At 44.0% G+C, this 21,356-nt stretch overlaps 1 protein-coding gene across 4 annotated transcripts in view; it reads left to right on the top strand.

Moving 5' to 3' along the window:
- The first annotated feature begins 9,884 nt into the window (after window positions 1-9,884).
- Window positions 9,885-21,356, top strand: part of LOC118937307 (B-cell receptor CD22-like) — a 30,676-nt gene continuing 19,204 nt past the window's right edge. For all 4 annotated transcript variants that reach the window (XM_036934785.1, XM_036934787.1, XM_036934784.1 and 1 more), the window contains exon 1: window positions 9,885-9,959. In XM_036934785.1, the coding sequence (XP_036790680.1) occupies window positions 9,893-9,959 (67 nt within the window). In that variant the 5' untranslated portion in view covers window positions 9,885-9,892. The remainder of the gene's footprint in view (window positions 9,960-21,356) is intronic.

The following is a 21,356-nucleotide window of genomic DNA, read 5'->3' as shown; positions in this document are numbered from 1 at the left end:
TTTTACATCCGCTCCTATCCTTGTTACACCTGACGTCTCTAGACAGTTCGTTGTCGAGGTTGACGCGTCAGAGGTGGGCGTGGGAGCCATTCTTTCTCAGCGCTCCCTCTCTGACGACAAGGTCCACCCATGCGCGTATTTTTCTCATCGCCTGTCGCCGTCGGAACGTAACTATGATGTGGGAAACCGCAAACTGCTCGCCATCCGGTTAGCCCTAGGCGAATGGCGACAGTGGTTGGAGGGAGCGACCGTTCCTTTTGTCGTTTGGACTGACCATAGGAACCTTGAGTACATCCGTTCTGCCAAACGACTTAATGCGCGTCAGGCGCGTTGGGCGCTGTTTTTCGCTCGTTTCGAGTTCGTGATTTCTTATCGTCCGGGCTCTAAGAACACCAAGCCTGATGCTTTATCTCGTCTCTTCAGTTCTTCAGTAGCCTCCACTGACGCCGAGGGGATTCTCCCTGAGGGGCGTGTTGTCGGGTTGACTGTCTGGGGAATTGAGAGGCAGGTAAAGCAAGCGCTCACTCACACTCCGTCGCCGCGCGCTTGTCCTAGGAACCTTCTTTTCGTTCCCGTTCCTACTCGTCTGGCCGTTCTTCAGTGGGCTCACTCTGCCAAGTTAGCCGGCCACCCTGGCGTTCGGGGTACGCTTGCTTCCATTCGCCAGCGTTTTTGGTGGCCCACCCGGGAGCATGACACGCGTCGTTTCATGGCCGCTTGTTCGGTCTGCGCGCAGACTAAGTCCGGTAACTCTCCTCCTGCCGGCCGTCTCAGGCCGCTTCCCATTCCCTCTCGACCGTGGTCTCACATCGCCTTAGATTTTGTCACCGGACTGCCTTCGTCAGCGGGGAAGACTGTTATTCTTACGGTTGTCGATAGGTTCTCTAAGGCGGCTCATTTCATTCCCCTTGCTAAGCTTCCTTCTGCTAAAGAGACGGCACAAATCATCATCGAGAATGTTTTCAGAATTCATGGCCTTCCGTCAGACGTCGTTTCGGACAGAGGTCCGCAATTCACGTCTCAATTTTGGAGGGAGTTTTGCCGTTTGATTGGGGCTTCCGTCAGTCTCTCTTCCGGCTTTCACCCCCAGTCTAACGGTCAAGCAGAACGGGCCAATCAGACTATTGGTCGCATCTTACGCAGTCTTTCTTTTCGCAACCCTGCGTCTTGGTCAGAACAGCTCCCCTGGGCAGAATACGCCCACAACTCGCTTCCTTCGTCTGCGACCGGGCTATCTCCTTTTCAGAGTAGCCTCGGGTACCAGCCTCCGCTGTTCTCATCTCAGTTCGCCGAGTCCAGCGTCCCCTCCGCTCAGGCTTTTGTCCAACGTTGCGAGCGCACCTGGAAGAGGGTCAGGTCTGCACTTTGCCGTTATAGGACGCAGACTGTGAGGGCTGCTAATAAGCGTAGAACTAAGAGTCCTAGATATTGTCGCGGTCAGAGAGTTTGGCTCTCCACTCAGAACCTTCCCCTTAAGACGGCTTCTCGCAAGTTGACCCCGCGGTTCATTGGTCCGTTCCGTATTTCTCGGGTCATTAATCCTGTCGCAGTTCGACTTCTTCTTCCGCGATACCTTCGTCGCGTCCACCCGGTCTTCCATGTCTCCTGTATCAAGCCCGTTCTTCGCGCCCCCGCTCGTCTTCCCCCCCCCCCCCCCCCCCATCCTTGTCGAGGGCGCACCCATCTACAGGGTCCGCAGGATTTTGGACATGCGTCCTCGGGGCCGTGGTCACCAGTACCTCGTAGATTGGGAGGGGTACGGTCCTGAGGAGAGGAGTTGGGTTCCCTCTCGGGACGTGCTGGACCGTGCGCTGATCGAGGATTTCCTCCGTTGCCGCCAGGTTTCCTCCTCGAGTGCGCCAGGAGGCGCTCGGTGAGTGGGGGGGTACTGTCATGTATTGTCATGTTGTGTCTTTCTGTCCTTTCCTTTCACCCTGTCTCCCTCTGCTGGTCGTTAGGTTACCTTTTCTCCCCCGCTTTCCCCCAGCTGTTCCTTGTCTCCTCTGACTACCTCATCCACCCCTTTTCCCACCTGTTCCCTTTTTCCCTCTGATTAGGTCCCTATATCTCTCTCTGTTTCTGCTCCTGTCTTTGTCGGATTCTTGTTTGTTGTGTTTCATGCCTGAACCAGACTATCGTCATGTTTGCTGTAACCTTGTCCTGTCCTGTCGGAATCTGCCGGTCTATCTGAGCCTACCTATGTTTGGTTATTAAAGAAGCTCTGTTTAAGTTAATTCGCTTTTGGGTCCTCATTCACTCACCGTAACAGACCAACTGGCAAGTGTCTCCACTGACATTTTCAACCTGTCCCTGGCCGAGTCTGTAATACCTACATGTTTCAAGCAGACCACCGTATTCCCTGTGCCCAAGAACACCAAGGTAACCTGACTAAATGACTACCGACCCGTAGCACTCACATCTGTAGCCTGGCTGGCCATGGCTCACAACAACACCATCATCTCAGAAACCCTAGATCCACTCCAATTTGCATACCGCCCCAACAGATCCACAGATGACGCAATCTCTATTGCACTCAACACTGCCCTTTCCCACCTGGACAACAGGAACACCTACGTGAGAATGCTGTTCATTGACTACAGCTCAGCGTTCAACATCATAGTGACCTCAAAGCTCATCACTAAGCTAAGGACCCTGGGACTTAACATTCTGTAAAAAAAAAAAAGACCTGTTTAACCGCAGGCACTATTACGACACTATTGGCCTAAAACAAGTGATTTGAAAGCATAGTGGAAATTCACCTGATAGCTTGAGGTATAAAAAAAATGTCATTTTAATCCATAGAGACGTGAAGAAGAAGCTCGTCGGATGTTGATCTCTTCTAGGCTGGGTCCTCATTTGGGACCAAAGTTCCTTGTTGTTAAGAGACTCTTTCTGCTCTTGCAGACGCTAAAAAATGCAGCATTCACAATCCAAATGACAAGGTAAATAAAAATGCTAAAAAAAAAAAATAACTCAAATATTCAGTGACAACTACCTAGTCTAGATAAATACAACCAAACAATATTAAACATCAGTAAACAAATGGCAAGTGGGAAAAGGCCTGAAAATGTAACCAAACTTTTCTATCCACAGAATTCTGCAACTGGATCCTGGACTTCCTGACGGTCCACCCCCAGATGGTAAGTGTAGGCAACAACACATCTGCTACACTGATCCTCAACACGGGGGTCCCTCAGGGGTCCATGCTTAGTCCCCTCCTGTACTCTCTGTTAACCCATGCACTAACCCAACACCATCATTAACTTTGCAGACGAGACAACAGGATATGGCCTGATCACCGACAGAAATGAGACAGCCTATAGGGATTAGGTCAGAGACCTGGCCTTGTGGAGCCAGGACAACCACCTCTCCCTCAACGTTATCAAGACAAAGGAGATGATCGTGGACTACAGGAAAAGGAGGGAAAAGCACACCCCCATTCTCATCAATTGGGCTGTAGTGGAGCAGGTTGAGAGCTTCAAGTTCCTTGGTGTCCACATCAAACTATTATTGTTCAAACACACCAAGACAGTCATAAAGAGGGCACGACAACACCTATACCCCATCAGGAGACTGAAAAGGTTTGGCATTTGTCCTCGGATCATCAAAAAGTTCTACAACTGCACAATCAAGAACATCCTGACTGGTTGCATCACCGCCTGGTATGGCAACTGCTCGGCCTCCGAACGCACGGTGCTACAGGGGGTAGTGCATCACAAAGCATTTTATTATGTTTTTTTTCTCAATTTCGTGGTATCCAATTGGTAGTTACAGTCTTGTCTCATCGCTGCAACTCCCGTATGGACTCGGTCAAGGCAAAGGTCGAGTGCCGTGAGTCCTTCGAAACACGACCCAACCAAGCCGCACTGCTTCTTGACACAATGCCTGCTTAACCTGGAAGCCAGCCACACCAATGTGTTGGAGGAAACCCAGTATACCTGACAACTGTGTCAGCGTGCATGCACCTGGCCCACCACAGGAGTTGCTAGAGCGCAATGGGACCAGGATATACCTGCCGGCCAAATCCTTTCCTAACCCGGATGACGCTGGGCCAATAGCGTCGCCCCATGGGTCTCCCGGTTGCGGCCGGCTGCGACAGAGCCTGGACTCGAACCAGGACCTCTAGTAGCACAGCTGCAATAATTTGCCTTAGACCACTATGCCACTCGGGAGAACCCCAAAAGGCTTCTTAACAGCTTCTGCCGCCATAAGACTGCTGAACAGCAAATCAAATGGCTACCCGGACCATTTGCATTGCTCCCCCTTTATTTATGCTGTTTATTATCTACTCATAGTCACTTTACCCCTACCTCCTTCTACATATTACCTCAATTACCTTGACTAACCTGTACCCCCGCACATGGACTCGGTACAGGTACCCCCTGTATATAGCCACGTTATTGTTATTTTATTGTTGCTCTTTTAGTTGTTTACTTTAGTTTATTTAGTCAATATTTGTCTTAACTCTTATTTTCCTTAAAACAGCATTGTTGGTTAAGGGCTTGAAAGTAAGCATTTCACGGTTATGTCTGTTGTATTCAGCACATGTGAAAAAATAACATTTGATTTGATTAGATGTTAAGTATTAAGTATTACAGTATGTCGTGTGTACAGTGAGCTCCAAAAGTATTGGGACTGTGTCATTTATTGAACTTTTTCATCTCTGTAATCCAGCACTTTGGATTTGAAATGATACAATGACTTTGAGGTTAAAGTGCAGACTATCTACTTTCATTTCAGGGTATTTTCATCCATATCGGGTGAACCGGTTAGAGATTACAACACTTTTGTACATTGTCCCCCCATTTTAGGACACCAAAAGTATTGGGACAAATTCAATTATATGTGTATTAACCTGTCTAAGACTGGGGTTCCGCCAGCGGAATGAAATTGCAGGGTGCCAAATACAAATCAACAGAAATCTCATAAATCTAATTTCTCAAACATACAAGTATTAGGCACCATTTTAAAGATAACATTCTCATTAATCCAGCCACAGTGTCTGATTTCAAAAATGCTTTACAGCGAAAGTAAAAAAAAGTTTAGTGTTTGGTCAAATACTCATAGCACACAATGACTACATCAAGACTGTGACTCTACTCTATTTATGTTTCAGATTATTTTGTGCCCAATGAATGGTAAATAATGTATTGTGTCATTTTGCAGTAACTTTTATTGTAATTAAGAATAAAATATGTTTCTAAATTCATTGATGTGGATTCTACCATGATTATGGATAGTCCTGGATGAATTGTGAAAATGATGAGCGAGAAATATCATATATCGTACCCCCCCAAAATGTTATTCTCCCCTATCATTGCAATGGTGAGAGGTTAGCATGTATTGGGGGTATGATATTTGCGTGTCTGTGAACAAAAGAAAAGTCGTTGATAAAGTTAATCATAAATCAATCAGGTTTAATATAAGTTGTAACAGGGAGACAGCATCTAGTATAGAAGCAGAGAAAACATCTAACTGGCCTCTTGGAGACAAGCCCTTTATACCCTAATCAGACTAACATGTTTTCTGTGAACACCAGTCTCTTGGAGAGAGACCCTTTATATCCTAATCAGACCAACAAATGTTCTGTAAACACCAGCCTCTTAGAGACAGTCCCTTTATTTCCTAATCAGACCAACACATGTTCTGTAAACACCAGCCTCTTGGAAACAGTCCCTTTATTTCCTAACCAGACCAGCACATGTTCTGTAAACACCAGCCTCTTGGAGACAGTCCCTTTATTTCCTAACCAGACCAACACATGTTCTGTAAACACCAGCCTCTTGGAGACAGTCCCTTTATTTCCTAACCAGACCAACACATGTTCTGTAAACACCAGCCTCTTGGAGACAGTCCCTTTATTTCCTAACCAGACCAACACATGTTCTGTAAACACCAGCCTGAGAGGCTTGTAGGAAGTCAAAACAAAAGGCAGGGGCTTTGTCAGCTACTACAGAATCAGTGTTTAACAGAATACAACAATAATCAGTATATCCTTCCTCCAGTCTGGCATCAATCACTATAATCAGTTATGAGTTTAATGCACAACATACAGCATTGAGTCTAGTGACCATAAACCCAAGTGTTACAAACAGCACACTGGAAATCATGTAACAGAAAGGTCAAATATATGAATATGTTGAACATGATATGAATCACTCTAAACTGAATCTGAACTTTATTCATCTTAAATATCCCCAGTACATGTCTATGTTCATGTGTGTATAGTTGGGAGTTATTATGTTGTTTTTATTTTGAGTGTTGATCAAGAGACACAAATGAGGCTGCATTTGAGGTTGTTCATTAATTGCACTGTAATAAAAACCCACCTGCTGGGTAAAGTACGTCCTCAGCTCCTGGGTCTCCTTCTCCCAGAAGGCCTTGGGCAGGTCCAAGAGGGTTTTGTGTAGAAGGGATACAGCTTTTTGTCAAAATTAACTTTTCCTCGCAAATGTAGGAGAACTTGTGCAGCAGGTTGGGAGAATTAACGTAGCAGGTTAGGATAATTAGATTAAGGTAAGAAAAAGGGTTAGGGTTAGCTAAACTAAAACATAAAATCAACTTAAGAACCTCAATTTGACAAAAGCTGTATCCCATCTAGACATGACATGACCGTCGGGGAGGTACACCTTGCCCTGAAGGTTGATGGCTCCCTCCTGTGGCTCCCAGCCCACCATGCTCTTCCTGGCAGATAGAAGTGATGTAATGAAAGAGGAAGTGGGTGCAGGAGAATTGTGGAAGGGTGTGATAATCCATCAGCTACAATTACAGTTACTCTGTTTCTGGCAAAGTCTGTTTTTCATGCTGAAAGATAATGTGAGATCCGGGTATCTTTTACTGAACTCAAATTTAACTAATCAAGTTGGATGGATTTTGGTTTATGATTTACCTATATTTAAAAAAAATCAAGCCTGTGAGATAGAGGAGAGGGAGATGGTTATATTGCAGCACGTTTCCATTGTTGAATCAAGGGCGGACTTGACTACTTGGGGGCCTGTAACAAAATGCTGTAAAGGGGTCCCCTTCCCCTAAAAGGGTTATTTACCCACCACACATACATTAACTGCAATGAATATTATTATCCCACAATGAAAAATATATTGTGTATAAGTGTTTCATTTCTGGCAGTAATGAAATGTATATAGGCCATATCAAGCTGTTGAGTCAGTGGCTGACACACACTTTGTGTGTAGAATCAGTCAGTGGGCAGCTGGGGCCCATTTCATTTGAAACTGGTGAAACATGGATCAGGCCAACTCTGCAATGTTTCAAGTAACTGAGACTAATTGTTCTGGAGTAGAAGGTTCAATAGAAAATTACAATGTTCTAAATGCTTAAATTAGCATACCATGTTTTCACAACTGATGTTGACACCCATCACATATAGACTATTCAACATCCTGTCATATAAATGCACTTATTAGGAAGTATGTCACTGATGAGATGTGAGATGTGCCACATGAATTTCTTCTTACTGTTGTAAGGCAAGTGTCAACAACTTCACATCTTATCTTTATATTTTAGTAATGAGATTCAAAATGTTCAATGTACGGCTGTTAGTTCATGTATTAGCTTCACAACTGAAGAACCTATGTGATTATGGACTAAAGTTTCAATGTGATACAGTATGTGTCACGTGACCTACTCTACCAGGAAGTGAATGTTTGACCTGTTTCAGGTGATCAGTAGTGAATGCGTTCTCACATGGCTTGTCCTGAGAACATGTTTTTTTCTCATTGGCCTCTTTATGTCAGGTGAGTCTTCCACTCAACAACAATTAGTTATGAATCAGACATATAGGAAAAACCACAAGTCATGATATTTTATGGGATGTGTGATATACTGGCTTTTTAATTGTGTAGAAAAGTGTACAGTTCCTTCCTGATTAGTGCATTTTAATAGTCTGGATTCAAACTGTCCTGTGAAAATGTATTTAGCATATTTTTGATACTGAACATTATCAGATATTCAATCAAAAGCTGATATTAGATGAATGGAAACTGAGTGAACAAATAACACAACATTTACATACTTATTTCATTTATTTCTTAAACAACGTTATGCAACACCCACTGCCCCTGTTTAAAAAAAGTAATTGCCCCCTTACACTCAATAACTGGTTGTGCCTCCTTCAGCTGAAATGACTCCAACCAAATGCTTCCTGTAGTTGTTGATCAGTCTCTCACGTTGCTGTGGAGGAATTTTGGCCCACTTTCCCCTGCAGAACTGATTTAACTCAGTGAAATTTGTGGGTTTTCAAGCATGAACTGTCACAATGTTTCATTTGGGATTAGGTCTGGACTTTGACTAGGCCATTCCAAAACTTTAAATTTGGTACATTAAATACATTTTAATGTATTCCTGATTGTGTGTTTTGGAATGGTGACATAACCAGTTATTGAGTATAAGGTGGGAATTACTTTTCCACACAGGGGCGTGGGAGTTGCATAACTTTGTTAATGAAATCAATTAAATAACTATAACTGTTTTTTTTTGTTATTTGTAAACTCAAGTTCCCTTTATCTAATATTAGGTTTTAGATGAAGATCTGATAATATTCAGTAAAAAAAGAAGCAAAATAGAGAACCAGAAAGGGGGAAAACCTTTTCATGGCATTGTATGTTCATGTGAATCCGACGTCAGTGTTTGGTTAACAGTATATCTTCCACCACTGTCCCTGTCCCCATACCGGGCTTAAACTAGTGGTCATCTGCTCACAACCACACGTCACCTCACTCCTTGACAACACACCAACCAATTGAAAAATCACCTGTACATTGAAATAAATTCATATTAATGTTATTGGGAGAGACTGTACCAATGATGTGTATAAACCCAGGATCGCTAATGCTATGTAACGGCCAACGAGAGACTTTAAATCCACCGGTCTCTATATATGGTACTCCCCAGAAGAAGCAGTCCTCTATGATAATTAATGGAATTATACAGTATTTAAATCAAATGTTTCATGGACTATATTACATGTATTTCAGTATTTTGTTGTAGAAGGGACAGTAAAGTTAGTACTCTATAAATAAAACACTTTAATATCTTCACATGTTTATTTATTGTATTTGTTATGTTCAGGTGACATAAAAAGCATTATCTGGAGCACACCCAGAGAAAATGACTTAGTGTAGAGGTGCTGACTAACGGTGAATACACTGTAAGCTATAAAAACAAAGAGAGTTGAACACTCTATATATATATATAGAAACTCCCAGTCATTTATTAAGGAAAACACCAACGTTTAATGATAGACTGTAGAAAGAATACAAAATATTAGCCTATTGTTATCATTAAAATTAGTATAGGATTAGCATCCATATACATTATTGTTTAATTTAATTTGACATGTATTTAGTTGTTTTCAATTTCATAAAATGTTGTTACATGTAATCTTTTGGTTCATCAATAATGCACAATAAGCATCATCAACAGGGGGAACATATTGGTTGTACGCTGATAAGATGTAGAAAGAATAGATCCATTTATAAGACTTGTTCATCAATAATGCACAATAAGCATCATCAACAGGGGGAACATATTGGTTGTACGCTGATAAACTGTAGGAAGAATACATTCATTTAAAAGACTTCTTCATAAAACTAATTGTTCATAAGAAGGGCCTGAGATCAAAGTCAATATTAAGACAGTAGGGGTCAATGTTTTAAATACCTCCTCTCCTTGGTAGGCCAACATGCTCAATGTGTGTGTATATGCGTGTGTTTTTGAGTGAGGAGATGGGATGGTTAGCTTCAACAAAGTGAGCTGCTACTGGATAGTCAGTGTTATTACACCCGATTGAGCTGCGGTGTTCAGCTCTGCATTATTTTAATTGTCTTTAGTTTTTTATTCATCGATTTTAACAGTATTCTGTTAAATAAAGGTCATGAACTCTTACCACGCTGCTCTTTGGTCCGATTCCTCCTCATCAGACGACGACACACGTTACAGTGGTCAGCTATGCATTGTTTTAATTGTCTTTTCGGTTGTCCTACGTAGGCTTTTCCACATGAACATGTGATGAGAGAGATTACTCCCTTTATCTTGCTAGAGATGATACCCCTAACAGGGATGTTTCCACCTGTATGTGGGTGTCTGAAGAATGATGTTTTTGTAGTGCTATTGCACTGTGAGCCTGAGCCACATTGGTATTTCCAATTTGGATTGTGTGTCAAGAGTGTCTGAGTGGGCTTAGGGGGAAGGTCAGATCTCACTAAGCTATCCTCAATATTGAGACCACGCTTATAGACCACCAGTGGGTTGGTCCTTGACGAGGTGTGCAATTGTTGTGTCTGATTGCAGAATATGCCAGTGCTTCTTCAGGATTGCTTTCATTTTCTCTGAACACTTGGTGTACTTAGTGCAACAGTTTTTCTTCTTTGGTTTAGTTTTTAGCAATTCTTCTCGTAGTTTTTGAGATATTTCCATCATTGCATCATAATTTTTTTTTTTACATGTAGCCTCTGATTTTGAAATTATTTGTCATTTTCTAAGCATTGCTGTCAAAATCTGACTGTTGGCCACAGATTAGTTTAACCCTGCATAACTGGCTGTATGGTAGACCATTCCTGAGTGGAAGGCGATTTATACTATCCGCACCTAGCAGAGTTTTGAGGTCTGTTGGCTTTGTGTACAAATCTGTACGTAATGCATCATTCTCTTTGATGATCCATAAGTCCAGGTAGTTTATATTTCTCTCAACAGTCTACATGGTGAATTTGAGATATTCAGAGCTCTCGTTTAGCAGAGTTTGGAATTCATTTAGTTCCTGCTGACTTCCTTCCCAGAGCACAAAGACATCATCTATGTATCTCTTCCATGAGAGGATTTTAGAAAGTAGGGAGTGTCTCTGTTTTGTAAGTGGTTCCTCAAATTGTTCCACACACAGGTTCACATAGTTGGGGGCAAAGGAAAATAGGAAAAAGGAAAAACTCTGACTCAAAGATGAAGCAGCTATTGGATAATACCAATTTAGTGAGTTTAAAGATGCAATCATTTGCTGGAGAAACGCTAGGGTCACTCTACTGAAGGAAGTGTTGCAGGTCACAAAATATAATTTAAAAGTTTGCATTAAAGTGTCTGTAATAGAATATACTTGTCTAAAACGAATATAGACATTAATAAATGCGTTTCTATATCTTCCAACATCTGTTTTACACTGGAGGAGGAGTAACAAGATGGCTGTGCAGTTGCCTCCAAACAGAGGCCCCTGTCAGTCATCTAGGGTTAGTATCATATCATAGGACTGAACTGAAAATATATCAGAACCTCCCTGATGTTGTCCTTTATGTTGCAGGTGTTTTGGCCTGTTTTGGTCAACGAAATTTGATCGCCACAATCCAGATAGACTGGATGTACTGACGGGCTCCTGTGTGCAAATCCCATGTTCATTTGATATTCATGACCCACAGAAAACATTTAACAGCGCAATACTAACCTCTGGAGTGTGGATTAAAGGAAACCCATACTTTGGTGAGCGTCCGGACAGAGTGATATTTAACAGTAGTGAGACGGTCAACAGATATCAAGGGAAGATAACTGGAAACATGTCCCAGAAGAACTGCACCACAGTCTTCTTCAATGTATCCACCAGTTACTCTGATAAATACTACCTCAGGATTGAGAGTCGACCATTCCGTGCAACAGACACTGAAAAGTCTGTTAATATAGTTGTCAGTGGTAAGAGACAATTTAACTGTTTACCAACTATTTTTCCCAGTTTAGATTCCTTGCATCAAAGATAAGAGTTGAACACGTGGACAGTTTAACTATTAGTGTAAAATATATTTATCTACAATGTATTACAGATTTGCCTTCCAGTCCCATCATTACTGTCTCAGTTGAGGTGAAGGAAGGGACCCCTGTCAGCTTGAACTGCTCAGCTGTCACTTCCTGTCCCGAACACCCCCCTGAGCTGACATGGACTCTCCCAACACAGTTCACAACTGAGAACCAACTGCAGGAGAATTCAGACCAAATCAAATCAGTTCTCTCCACGGTGACCTTCACTCCGTCATACCTTCATCATGAAAAGAACATCACTTGTACGGCAGTCTACCTAGTAGGGACAAGCAACAAGACAGCTGAACATAACATGATGCTTAACGTTTCATGTAAGATTTAGTAACCGGTTCCTGTAGAATAGATCATTCTATCATGTTTTCACTGATGATTGTAAGAGTGGTTTTGATGAGACTATTCAATATACCATATCCAGATACATTGTAAATGAACCCCTCTCCCTCAGTCTCTCCTAAGGACACCTCATCCTCCATTAGTCCAGATGATCCAGTATTTGTGGACAGCTGTGTTAATCTGACCTGCAGCAGTACAGCCAACCCTCCTGTGACAACCTTCACCTGGTTCCAGATCAGTGAGGGTAAAACAACTCAGGTTGCATCTGGACAGAGTTACACCCTCAATGTGACTGTTGGTGATGGAGGACTGTACAACTGTGAAGCAAGAAATAGTCACGGCTGTGGGAAGTCAAAGGAAGTGCAGCTGGCTATAAAAGGTAAAATGGGCACGTAGGGCACAATCGTAGGTTAGATATACAATATATATTCAAGAGTATGTGGACACCCCTTCAAATGCGTGGATGTAGAAGAGGTACTTCTACACACCTGCTGTGACGTCTTTCTTCCTGGGAAGGAGAGGACCAAAGTGCAGCGTGATTAGTGTCCATGGTTATTTAATGACAGAAACTCAACATGAACACACTACAAAACAGTAAACGTGGCAAAACCCAAAAACAGTCCTATTTTTTTTTTTTTTATAAAAATAATTTATTATCATCAATACCATTCATTCTTTACAACTCATAATTTCCATACAAACTCAAATAGTGGTATTTTAATTTAAACAAAACAAAAACCCCAAACAAAACCTCAGGGGAGCATCTTCCCTCCCCGTCATCCTACAAACTACCTTTCCCTATCTCCCCATCCCTAATCTATCCCCTTACAAATCTAAATGACACCCAGCCCTAAACCCCCCTTCCACCTCTCCCGGGCAGCATGCTGCCCCCACTTCCTCTCCTCCCTCTTCATCCTCCCCCTCAAATCTCCTTCCACCCTCCTCACTATCCCTTCCACCCCCCAATCTCTCCCTGTCTTCACCATGTTCTGCCTGGCTTCCCACAGCCCCCGTTTAAAGAGACTCATGAGAAGCCAGAGCAGAAACCTGTCCCTATCCGTCCCTCTCGCTCTCCCTACACCTCTCTCTAACCTGGCCCACGTCAATACAAAATCCCCCCTTACCAAACCTAACAACACCCGTGCCCTAGCCCATACTACTCCAGAAAAGGCACAGTCCCAAAAGACATGGCGCACAGTCTCCTCCCTGCCACAAGAAGATCTTGGACAGGTGGGGGATTGCACCAAACTATACCGGTACATGATGGAACGTACCGGCAAGCACTTATGGAGGCTCAACCAATTCAGGTCCTTGAGCCTGTTGTCCAGACCCCGCGCCTGCACTCCCTCCCAGACCACTTCCGAGATGCCCACTACAGGCGCCGGACTCCCTGCCTTTCTGACCTCCTCGTACAGGTGCCTGTGATCTAAACCTACTCGGGCAACTTCAACCTCAGGGTGCTCACGCAGCCACTTGGCCGCATGACCAAAGTGCCACGGCAGCTGTTCCGCCCGAGGACCCGTGTTAGACCACACCATCACGCTTCTCGCCTGATACGAGAAGAACACCCGCAGGAGGTAACCGGACGGGTGTATCACTGGATGAGCAAGCTCCGTTAACAAGAAAGAAACAAAAATTGCGTCCAGCTTGAGGGGGAAATGTGGTACCCCCCTACCTCCCTCCCCGATGGGACAAAGCATGCGTGCCCTGGCGACCCACTCGCACCTGCCACTCCACATGAACTGAAACACAAGCCTCACTAGAGGCCTCCTCAGACTAGCCGGCAATGGGTAGATGTACGCCAAATACAAAAGAGACGGCAACACATCCACCTTTAGAACCAGGACTTTGCCCATAAAAGACATACCTAGCCTTCCACATTGCTAGCTTCCTCTGTACCACTGCGATACGCATGTTCCAGTTTAGCGTCGCTGAGCCGGAGGTCTCAAAATGGACCCCGAGAATCCTCAGGGCCCCCTCACAGAGAGATAACCCCCCGGGCACATCCGTTCTACCGCGCCATCTTCCGAAAAACTTGACGGAAGACTTTGCATGGTTCAGAACTGCTCCCGACGCTCGGGTGAAATCCCCAAAGATGGCAAGGGACCTTGTCAGGCACGAGTCCTTGCACAGCAGCAAGGAAGTGTCGTCGGCGTACTGCGTCATCTTAACACGCAGCCCACCACTTCCAGGGATCAACAAGCCTTCCACCCCTGTGTCTGCCCTAATGGCAGCCCCCAGAGGCTCCATGTACAGAACGAAGAGGAGAGCCGAGAGTGGGCACCCCTGCCTGACCCCAGACGAGAGGTCAAAAACGTCACCCAAGTGACTATTTACACTAACTCGGCACCCCGCTCCGACATATAATGTACGAATCCATCCTATGAACTTCTCCCCAAATCCTAATCGACCTAACACTCTGAATAAAAATGATCTATTCACGCGATCAAAGGCTTTCGCCTGATCTAGCGCTGCTACCATTAAAGGCAGTCCTCTATCTTCAACCCAAGCGATGGAGTCCCTGATTAACTGTAGGTTCCATCTAATAGAGCGGCCCTCTACCCCGCACGTCTGATCCTCATGGACGACGTAGGGAAGGGCTGTGCGCAACCGGTCTGCTAAAACCTTTGCAAGTAGCTTGTAATCTACACACAGCATGGTCAACGGCCGCCAGTTGCCAAGGTCTGTTACTTCCCCCTTCTTATATAAAAGTGACAGCACACCAACAGCCATTGATCCCCCCGGGACCCCTGTCTCAAGGATGGCCTTCAAGACTTCGAGGACCACTGGTCCAAGTATACCCCAAAACTTGAGATAAAACTCAGCCGGCAGCCCATCTATCCCAGGCACCTTCCCTTTTCCCATCCTCCTAAGAGCGCTCTCAACCTCTTCTAGTGAGATCTGGGCCTCCATCACTTCTCTAATGTCCTCCGGCAACCGCCTGGACAAGTGTTCTAAAAACACATTTCCCTGCTCTACATCTATTTCCCTTTCCTTAAATAAACCTTGGAAATTATCAGTTGTCACCCTGACCATATCCTCTGGTTCTCTAACTATACTACCATTTTCTTCCCTAACGCCATGCATTACCTTCCTACTCTGTCTGGCCCTAACCGACTTAAAGAACATAGCAGAACAAGTCTCATTGTGTTCTAGAAAGCCACTATGCGCACGCTCCAGGAAAGCTCGAGCCTTCCGCTCCTGCAACTCCCTGAGCTGCGCCTTTAGGGTTGCGGATCTCTCCCAGTCAAACGACCCGCCGAGGTTGCCTGCCTCGTACTCGAGTTCAATTAACCTTTGGATACGATCCACCTCCCTCCTCTCCTCCCTTTTTTTCCTCTTGCAATACCCTATTATAAAAGCCCTAATCCTCACCTTAACTAATTCCCACCACTCTAACACCCCCTCGCACATGGACCGGAGACCCTCAAGCCTCCAAAAGAAACCATAAAACCTGTCAACAAAAGCCTGCTCCTCCAGCACATCCCGATCTAGCTTCCAGTACCCCCTACCAAAGAGGCAGACTGGCGACCCCACCTGCAGGAGCACCCCGTCGTGATCCGAAAAGAAAACAGGCAACAGCCGCCCAGACAACTTACCCAAAGACCTGGGTACAAAAATATAGTCGAGCCTCCGCTCAACCCCCCTGGAGTTGCGCCATGTAGGACCGTCCATTTTCGGAGTAGTGTGCAGACCACCATCTACCAGACCATGGCAAGCCATTAGCCTGGCAATGGCGCCTGCACTGCTATCCCCCCCTCTTCCTAAATCTGTATTAAAATCCCCCCCATCACTAATTTCCTATTTGTGACACACAGGGGCGTCAGACAGTCCACCATCTCCCTCCTGTCTGCCACCACCTGTGGTCCATACACCACCACTAATCTAAAATTACAATCCCTTATCGTGACATCCACCCCTATAACCCTCCCCTGCATTACCACAAAAGAATCCTCCACTTTAACCTCCCTGTGCCCACACAAAATCCCTACCCCCGAAGAGTGCACCCCCCCAACACCCCAAACCGACTCCCCCTTGTCCCACTCCCTCTTAAACCTATTAACATCCCCTCCATCCCTCAGGTGAACCTCCTGTAAAAAACAAAAATCAAACCCCACACCCTCCAAATAACTAAAAACCGCCCTCCTCTTAACACAATCCCTTAAACCCCTTACATTTAAACTAACAAAAGTAAAATCAGACCCCATGAAAGAATAAAATAAAAACATGTAATACACTCATTCTAAACCCAGACAGAAAAAAACAAAAACAGGAGACTCACCCGATGCTCCCCTGCTCCATATCTACCGGTGATGACACCATCTGTACTCCCAACATCCCCCCCTCTTCCTCCATCTCACCAACCCAGGATGCAGGAATAGTGTTTGGCTCCCCCACAATCCTCCCCCTCCCCAGTGCTGCAGCTGGATTGGAAAAAATTTGGGGAGGCTGAGTCCCCAAACAAAAAACTCCCCACCTCCTCCTGTACCCAGTCCTGAGTCCTGTTAGGTGTGTCCCCACCCAACAGATATTGAGAGCCTGTGGAAACCAGCAGCAACCCAGAGGTTTCTCCCACCCCCATCACTCTCTTGGCCATCCCCTCCCTCTCACTGTCGGCCAATCGCTCCCGCCTCTTCATTCTCTTCTTTGGTGATGACGGCAGTGGAGAGATACCAATCCCCCCCCCCGCCAGCTCCTCCACCATACCCCTCATCTCTTCCACCAGGGCACATTCCCCCCAGTCCACTTGCTCTTCCACCGTCTCCTTCTCCACCACTCCTCCATCGCTTTCTTCTCTCTCATGCTCCTCCACTCGGTTGCCGTCTTCCGCCGCTTTTCCTGGTTCTCCTACTCCCGTGCCTTCCGTTTCCTTCTCTCTTCCTTCCGCCGCTTCTTGCTCCTCCTCCTTCCTTGTGGCCTTCCCCTCTGGACCTGTACTCTGATCATGAGGCGTGCTTCCTTCCCCTCCTCTTCTTCCCCCATCCCCCGCCCCTGCTCCCCCCCCAGCCGCAGACGCATATGACCGCTGACGGGCCGGGCACCCCCGCCACAGGTGTGCTGACGAGCCACACCCATGGCACGTCTTAGGCTTGTCACAATCCCTCGCCTCATGATCCTCAGATGCACAAAATCTGCATTTTCTTGTACTGCATGAGGCGAATATGTGACCGTAGGCCATACAGCGTCTGCAAAATGGGGGCTGACGTGCATAAAACAACGTCCCCCTGTCAGCCCCTAGGGAGAACATAGCAGGAGGATGGAGGTAACCACCATGTCCCTTTGGGTCCTCTCTGAGGAGGGCCTGGAAACCTCTCCTCCCATTCCAAAACCCAAGGGAGTCTTTGAGGTGCCTTGCTGAGGAGACGTTATCCATATATCTCCCCAGAAAAGCCCTCACCTCTTCGTCCTTAACGTAAGGGTTGTAAATGTTGACAGTTACAACCCTAAAATTATTCTTCGCCAGGCTTGTTATTTCGTAGTGGCACATCGGCCTCTCACCTCCCACTGCTCTTGCCCTTCTCAGGATATCATCGTGTTTTGCCTCTGTATATAGTGCCACGTCGTATGCTCCCTCCAACGAGTTGCCTTGGAAACAAAACACGTCCTTCACCGTCAGCTTTAGAATCCCCATCAATATTATCCTTCCAAAAGATTCCCGTCCTAAAGGCTCCATCTCCTTTTCCTTCCAAGCAAACCTAATCGTGTTAGCCAGCCCAATCCCAGGGACCGACCGTGTTGATGTATTTAGCACCATCTCCGCAAGGAGAATGGCGCTCGTTCTCTTCTCTTCCAAAACAAGTGAAAAGAAAAAAACAAAGTGACTGAGCCTATCTGGTGCAAACGATCACAGAGACAGGAACAATCACCCACAAATCCCAACACAAAACAGGCTACCTAAATATGGTTCCCAATCAGAGACAATGACTAACACCTGCCTCTGATTGAGAACCATATCAGGCCAAACATAGAAATAGACAAACTAGACACAACATAGAATGCCCACCCAGCTCACGTCCTGACCAACACTAAAACAAGGAAAACACACAAGAACTATGGTCAGAACGTGACAGCTGCTGTATGTATCTAGGTATGATACGGTTTTAGGATCTTAATTTGATCACTGTATTGTTGCTTAGAAGTTTATTGCATTGTGGGAAACACAGATAAGCTTTGTGATTTGCATATATTCACCAAATCCTGCACTGAAACATGGTTATATTAATAGTATTACACTTATCATGCAGCCTTATTTTGTCCAGCTAATAGACTCACCACCAATGGATCAACATTACGGAGGAAACGTTAAAATCCTTTTGCTGCAGGATTATTTCACTGCAACAATACTGGCTAAATTAAGATCTTACATCTGTACATCTACAGTATGTATATAATTTGTAATATTAGACAATGTGCAAAATGTTTCCTCTTTTTGGAACAGATGGCTATAATGTGTGTTTTATTTACAGGGCATGAAGAGCCTGTTAACCCAAAGGTTTTTGAGATTGTAGGAAAAACCTTGGGGTTGATTTTCCTTTTCAGCCTGATCGTATTCTCTGCATGGTAAAAAGATATTCCCAGCCTCAATTTTAACATATTTATCATGATGTTTGTGCTTTTGTATATGAAAACCTAAATGATGTCAAAATACCTTTATTCTTGTCTTCCAGGAGAAGGAGAACATCTAGACTCCCCAGTGGGTTTGACATGACAGACCGTTCACAGGGACTGGTGGGAATGGTAGAATAACCTTTTAAAACACATCTAGAATGTGTGTTTAAGGAAGAATTGAATGAATTCTGTGTTGTGTAACCAACTGTAACTATGAAGTCATTATTCTTCTGATGTGTTGGTCCTGACACCTGTTCCTCTCTCTGTGTTCTCTCCACAGAACTCCCCGGTTGGGACAGTGTGCTCTAACCAGGCCACGGTCAGTAGAGGGAACCAGTAACCACCACTTAACAACCTCGATGGTCTTTAAGCACAAGTCAATCAGAGGTGCATTTTATGTATTTTTCCAATGGGTATTAAGTCTTTTTATGAACAGTATTGTCATTGTGTATTAGTATTCTGTGGATATTTTTGTTACATTTATAATTTTGTGCTCTTTGATTATCTGTATAATTGTGCAATTTGCTGGGATGAAAAGTGTTCAACTGTTACTATAGTGGTGATATGATGATGCAGGCTACTCTTTATTTCAGACCATTTATTTTGAGTGTTGAGTTCACAGAGCATCTGTTTAATGGGTTCCAGTATAGAGGTACTGCTGAGTTCAACTAGCTCACTGAAGGCAGTTTAAGACCATGTAAAGTCAGATGACTGAGGAGAGAAGACACAGTTATTTGGAGAGACAGTGGTCTGATACAAGACAGGAAGTTGGTGCAGTAAGTCTACATGATGGCAGAATGGTGTTGACATCTACTAGTTACTGTTTATCTTCATCTTTTGTGCAGTTCCCAGAATAATAATATCTATTTTCAGTTTATATCTATTTAGAAGTTATTCTGTCAGTTTTTATGTTGAGTGTTAAATCAAAGAAACAATTGAGGCTGAATTTAAGGTTGATTTTTAATTGCACTGTAATAAAAACCTTTACATTAAATTTCCATGACATCTTTTTGTCTTACTGGTCCAACATTTTAATTATCTCATGAAAATGGATTACATTGAGATTTTGTGTCACGAGCCTACACACAATTCCCCATAATGTGGAATTCTGTTATTAGACATGTAACAAAAAAAAAAAATGAAAAGCTGAAATATCGAGTCAATAGTTATTCAATCCCTTTATTATGGCCTAAATAAGTTCAGGAGTAAAGATTTGCTTAACAAGTCACATAAGTTGCATTGAATCACTGTGTGCAGTACCATTGTTTTGAATTATTTTTTCAATGACTACCTCATCTCTGTACCCCTCACATACAATTAAGGTCCATCAGTCAAGCAGCGAATTTCAAACAGATTAAACCACAAAGACAGGGAGCTTTTCCAATGACTCACAAAGAAGGGCACCTGTTGGTAGATGGGTAAAAAGAGCATGACGAAGATATTAATTACAGTTTGGACGGTTTATCAATACACCCAATCACTACAAAGATACAGGCGTCCTTCGTAACTCAGTCGCCGGAGAGGAAAGAAACAGCTCAGGGATTTCACCCACAGGAGGTTGGTGGCACCTTAATTGGGGAGAAAGGACTCGTGGTAATGACTGGAGCAGAATAGGTGGAATGGTACCAAATACATCCAACATGGTTTCCATGTGTTTGATTCCCTTCCATTTGCTCCGTTCTAGACATTATTATGAGTTGTCTTCCCCTCAGCAGCCTCCACTGATTTCACCATAAGGCCAATGGTGACTTTAAAACAGTTACATAGTTTAACGGCTGTGATTGGAGAAAACTGAGGATGGATCAACAACATTGTACTTACTCCATAATACTAACCTAAATGGCAAAGTGAGAAGAAGGAAACATGTACAGAAAAAAAAATATTCTAAAACATGCATTCTGTTTGCAATAAGGCACTAAAGTAAAACGGCAAAACATTTGGCAAAGAAATTCACTCTGTCCAACACAACATACCACTCTTCATATGTGCAAGCATGGTGATGGCTGCACCAAGTTATGGGTATGCTTGTCATCAAGTGTTTTATTATAAATATAAATAGAATAGAGCTAATCATAGGCAAACATGGTTCAGTCTGATTTTCAAAAGACACAATAAACAAACTAGAATCAAAGGGGAGACCCCATTACAGTAGAATATCTCCATCCTGAATAATACAACATTATGAGTCCATGAGTTTCAGCAGGACAATAACCTAAAACACAACACCTAATATACACCAGAGTGTCTTACTATGACAACATTGAATGTTCCTAAGTGGACAAGATACAGTTTTGATCGGCTTGAAAATCTATGGCAGACTTGAAAATGGCTGTCTAGCAATTATCAATAACCAATTTAAAAGAGCTTGAATTATTTTTTTAAAGAATAATGTTGAACATTCCAGGTGTGCATAGCTCTTCTTGTCTTACCCAGAAAGACTCACAGCTGTAATCGCTGCCAGAACTGATTCAAACATGCATTGACTCAGGAGTTTGAATACTTATGTAAATTACATTTCTGTATTTCCTTTTCAATAAATCTGCAAACATTTCTAAAACTGTCACGTTTCTTCAAAATCGAACCCAGAAGCAGACCAGGACAAGGAG

This window comes from Oncorhynchus mykiss, chromosome 11 (genome assembly GCF_013265735.2).
Source record: "Oncorhynchus mykiss isolate Arlee chromosome 11, USDA_OmykA_1.1, whole genome shotgun sequence".
Classification (NCBI taxonomy): Eukaryota; Metazoa; Chordata; class Actinopteri; order Salmoniformes; family Salmonidae; genus Oncorhynchus; species Oncorhynchus mykiss.
This window is presented reverse-complemented; position numbering and strand designations above follow the sequence as displayed.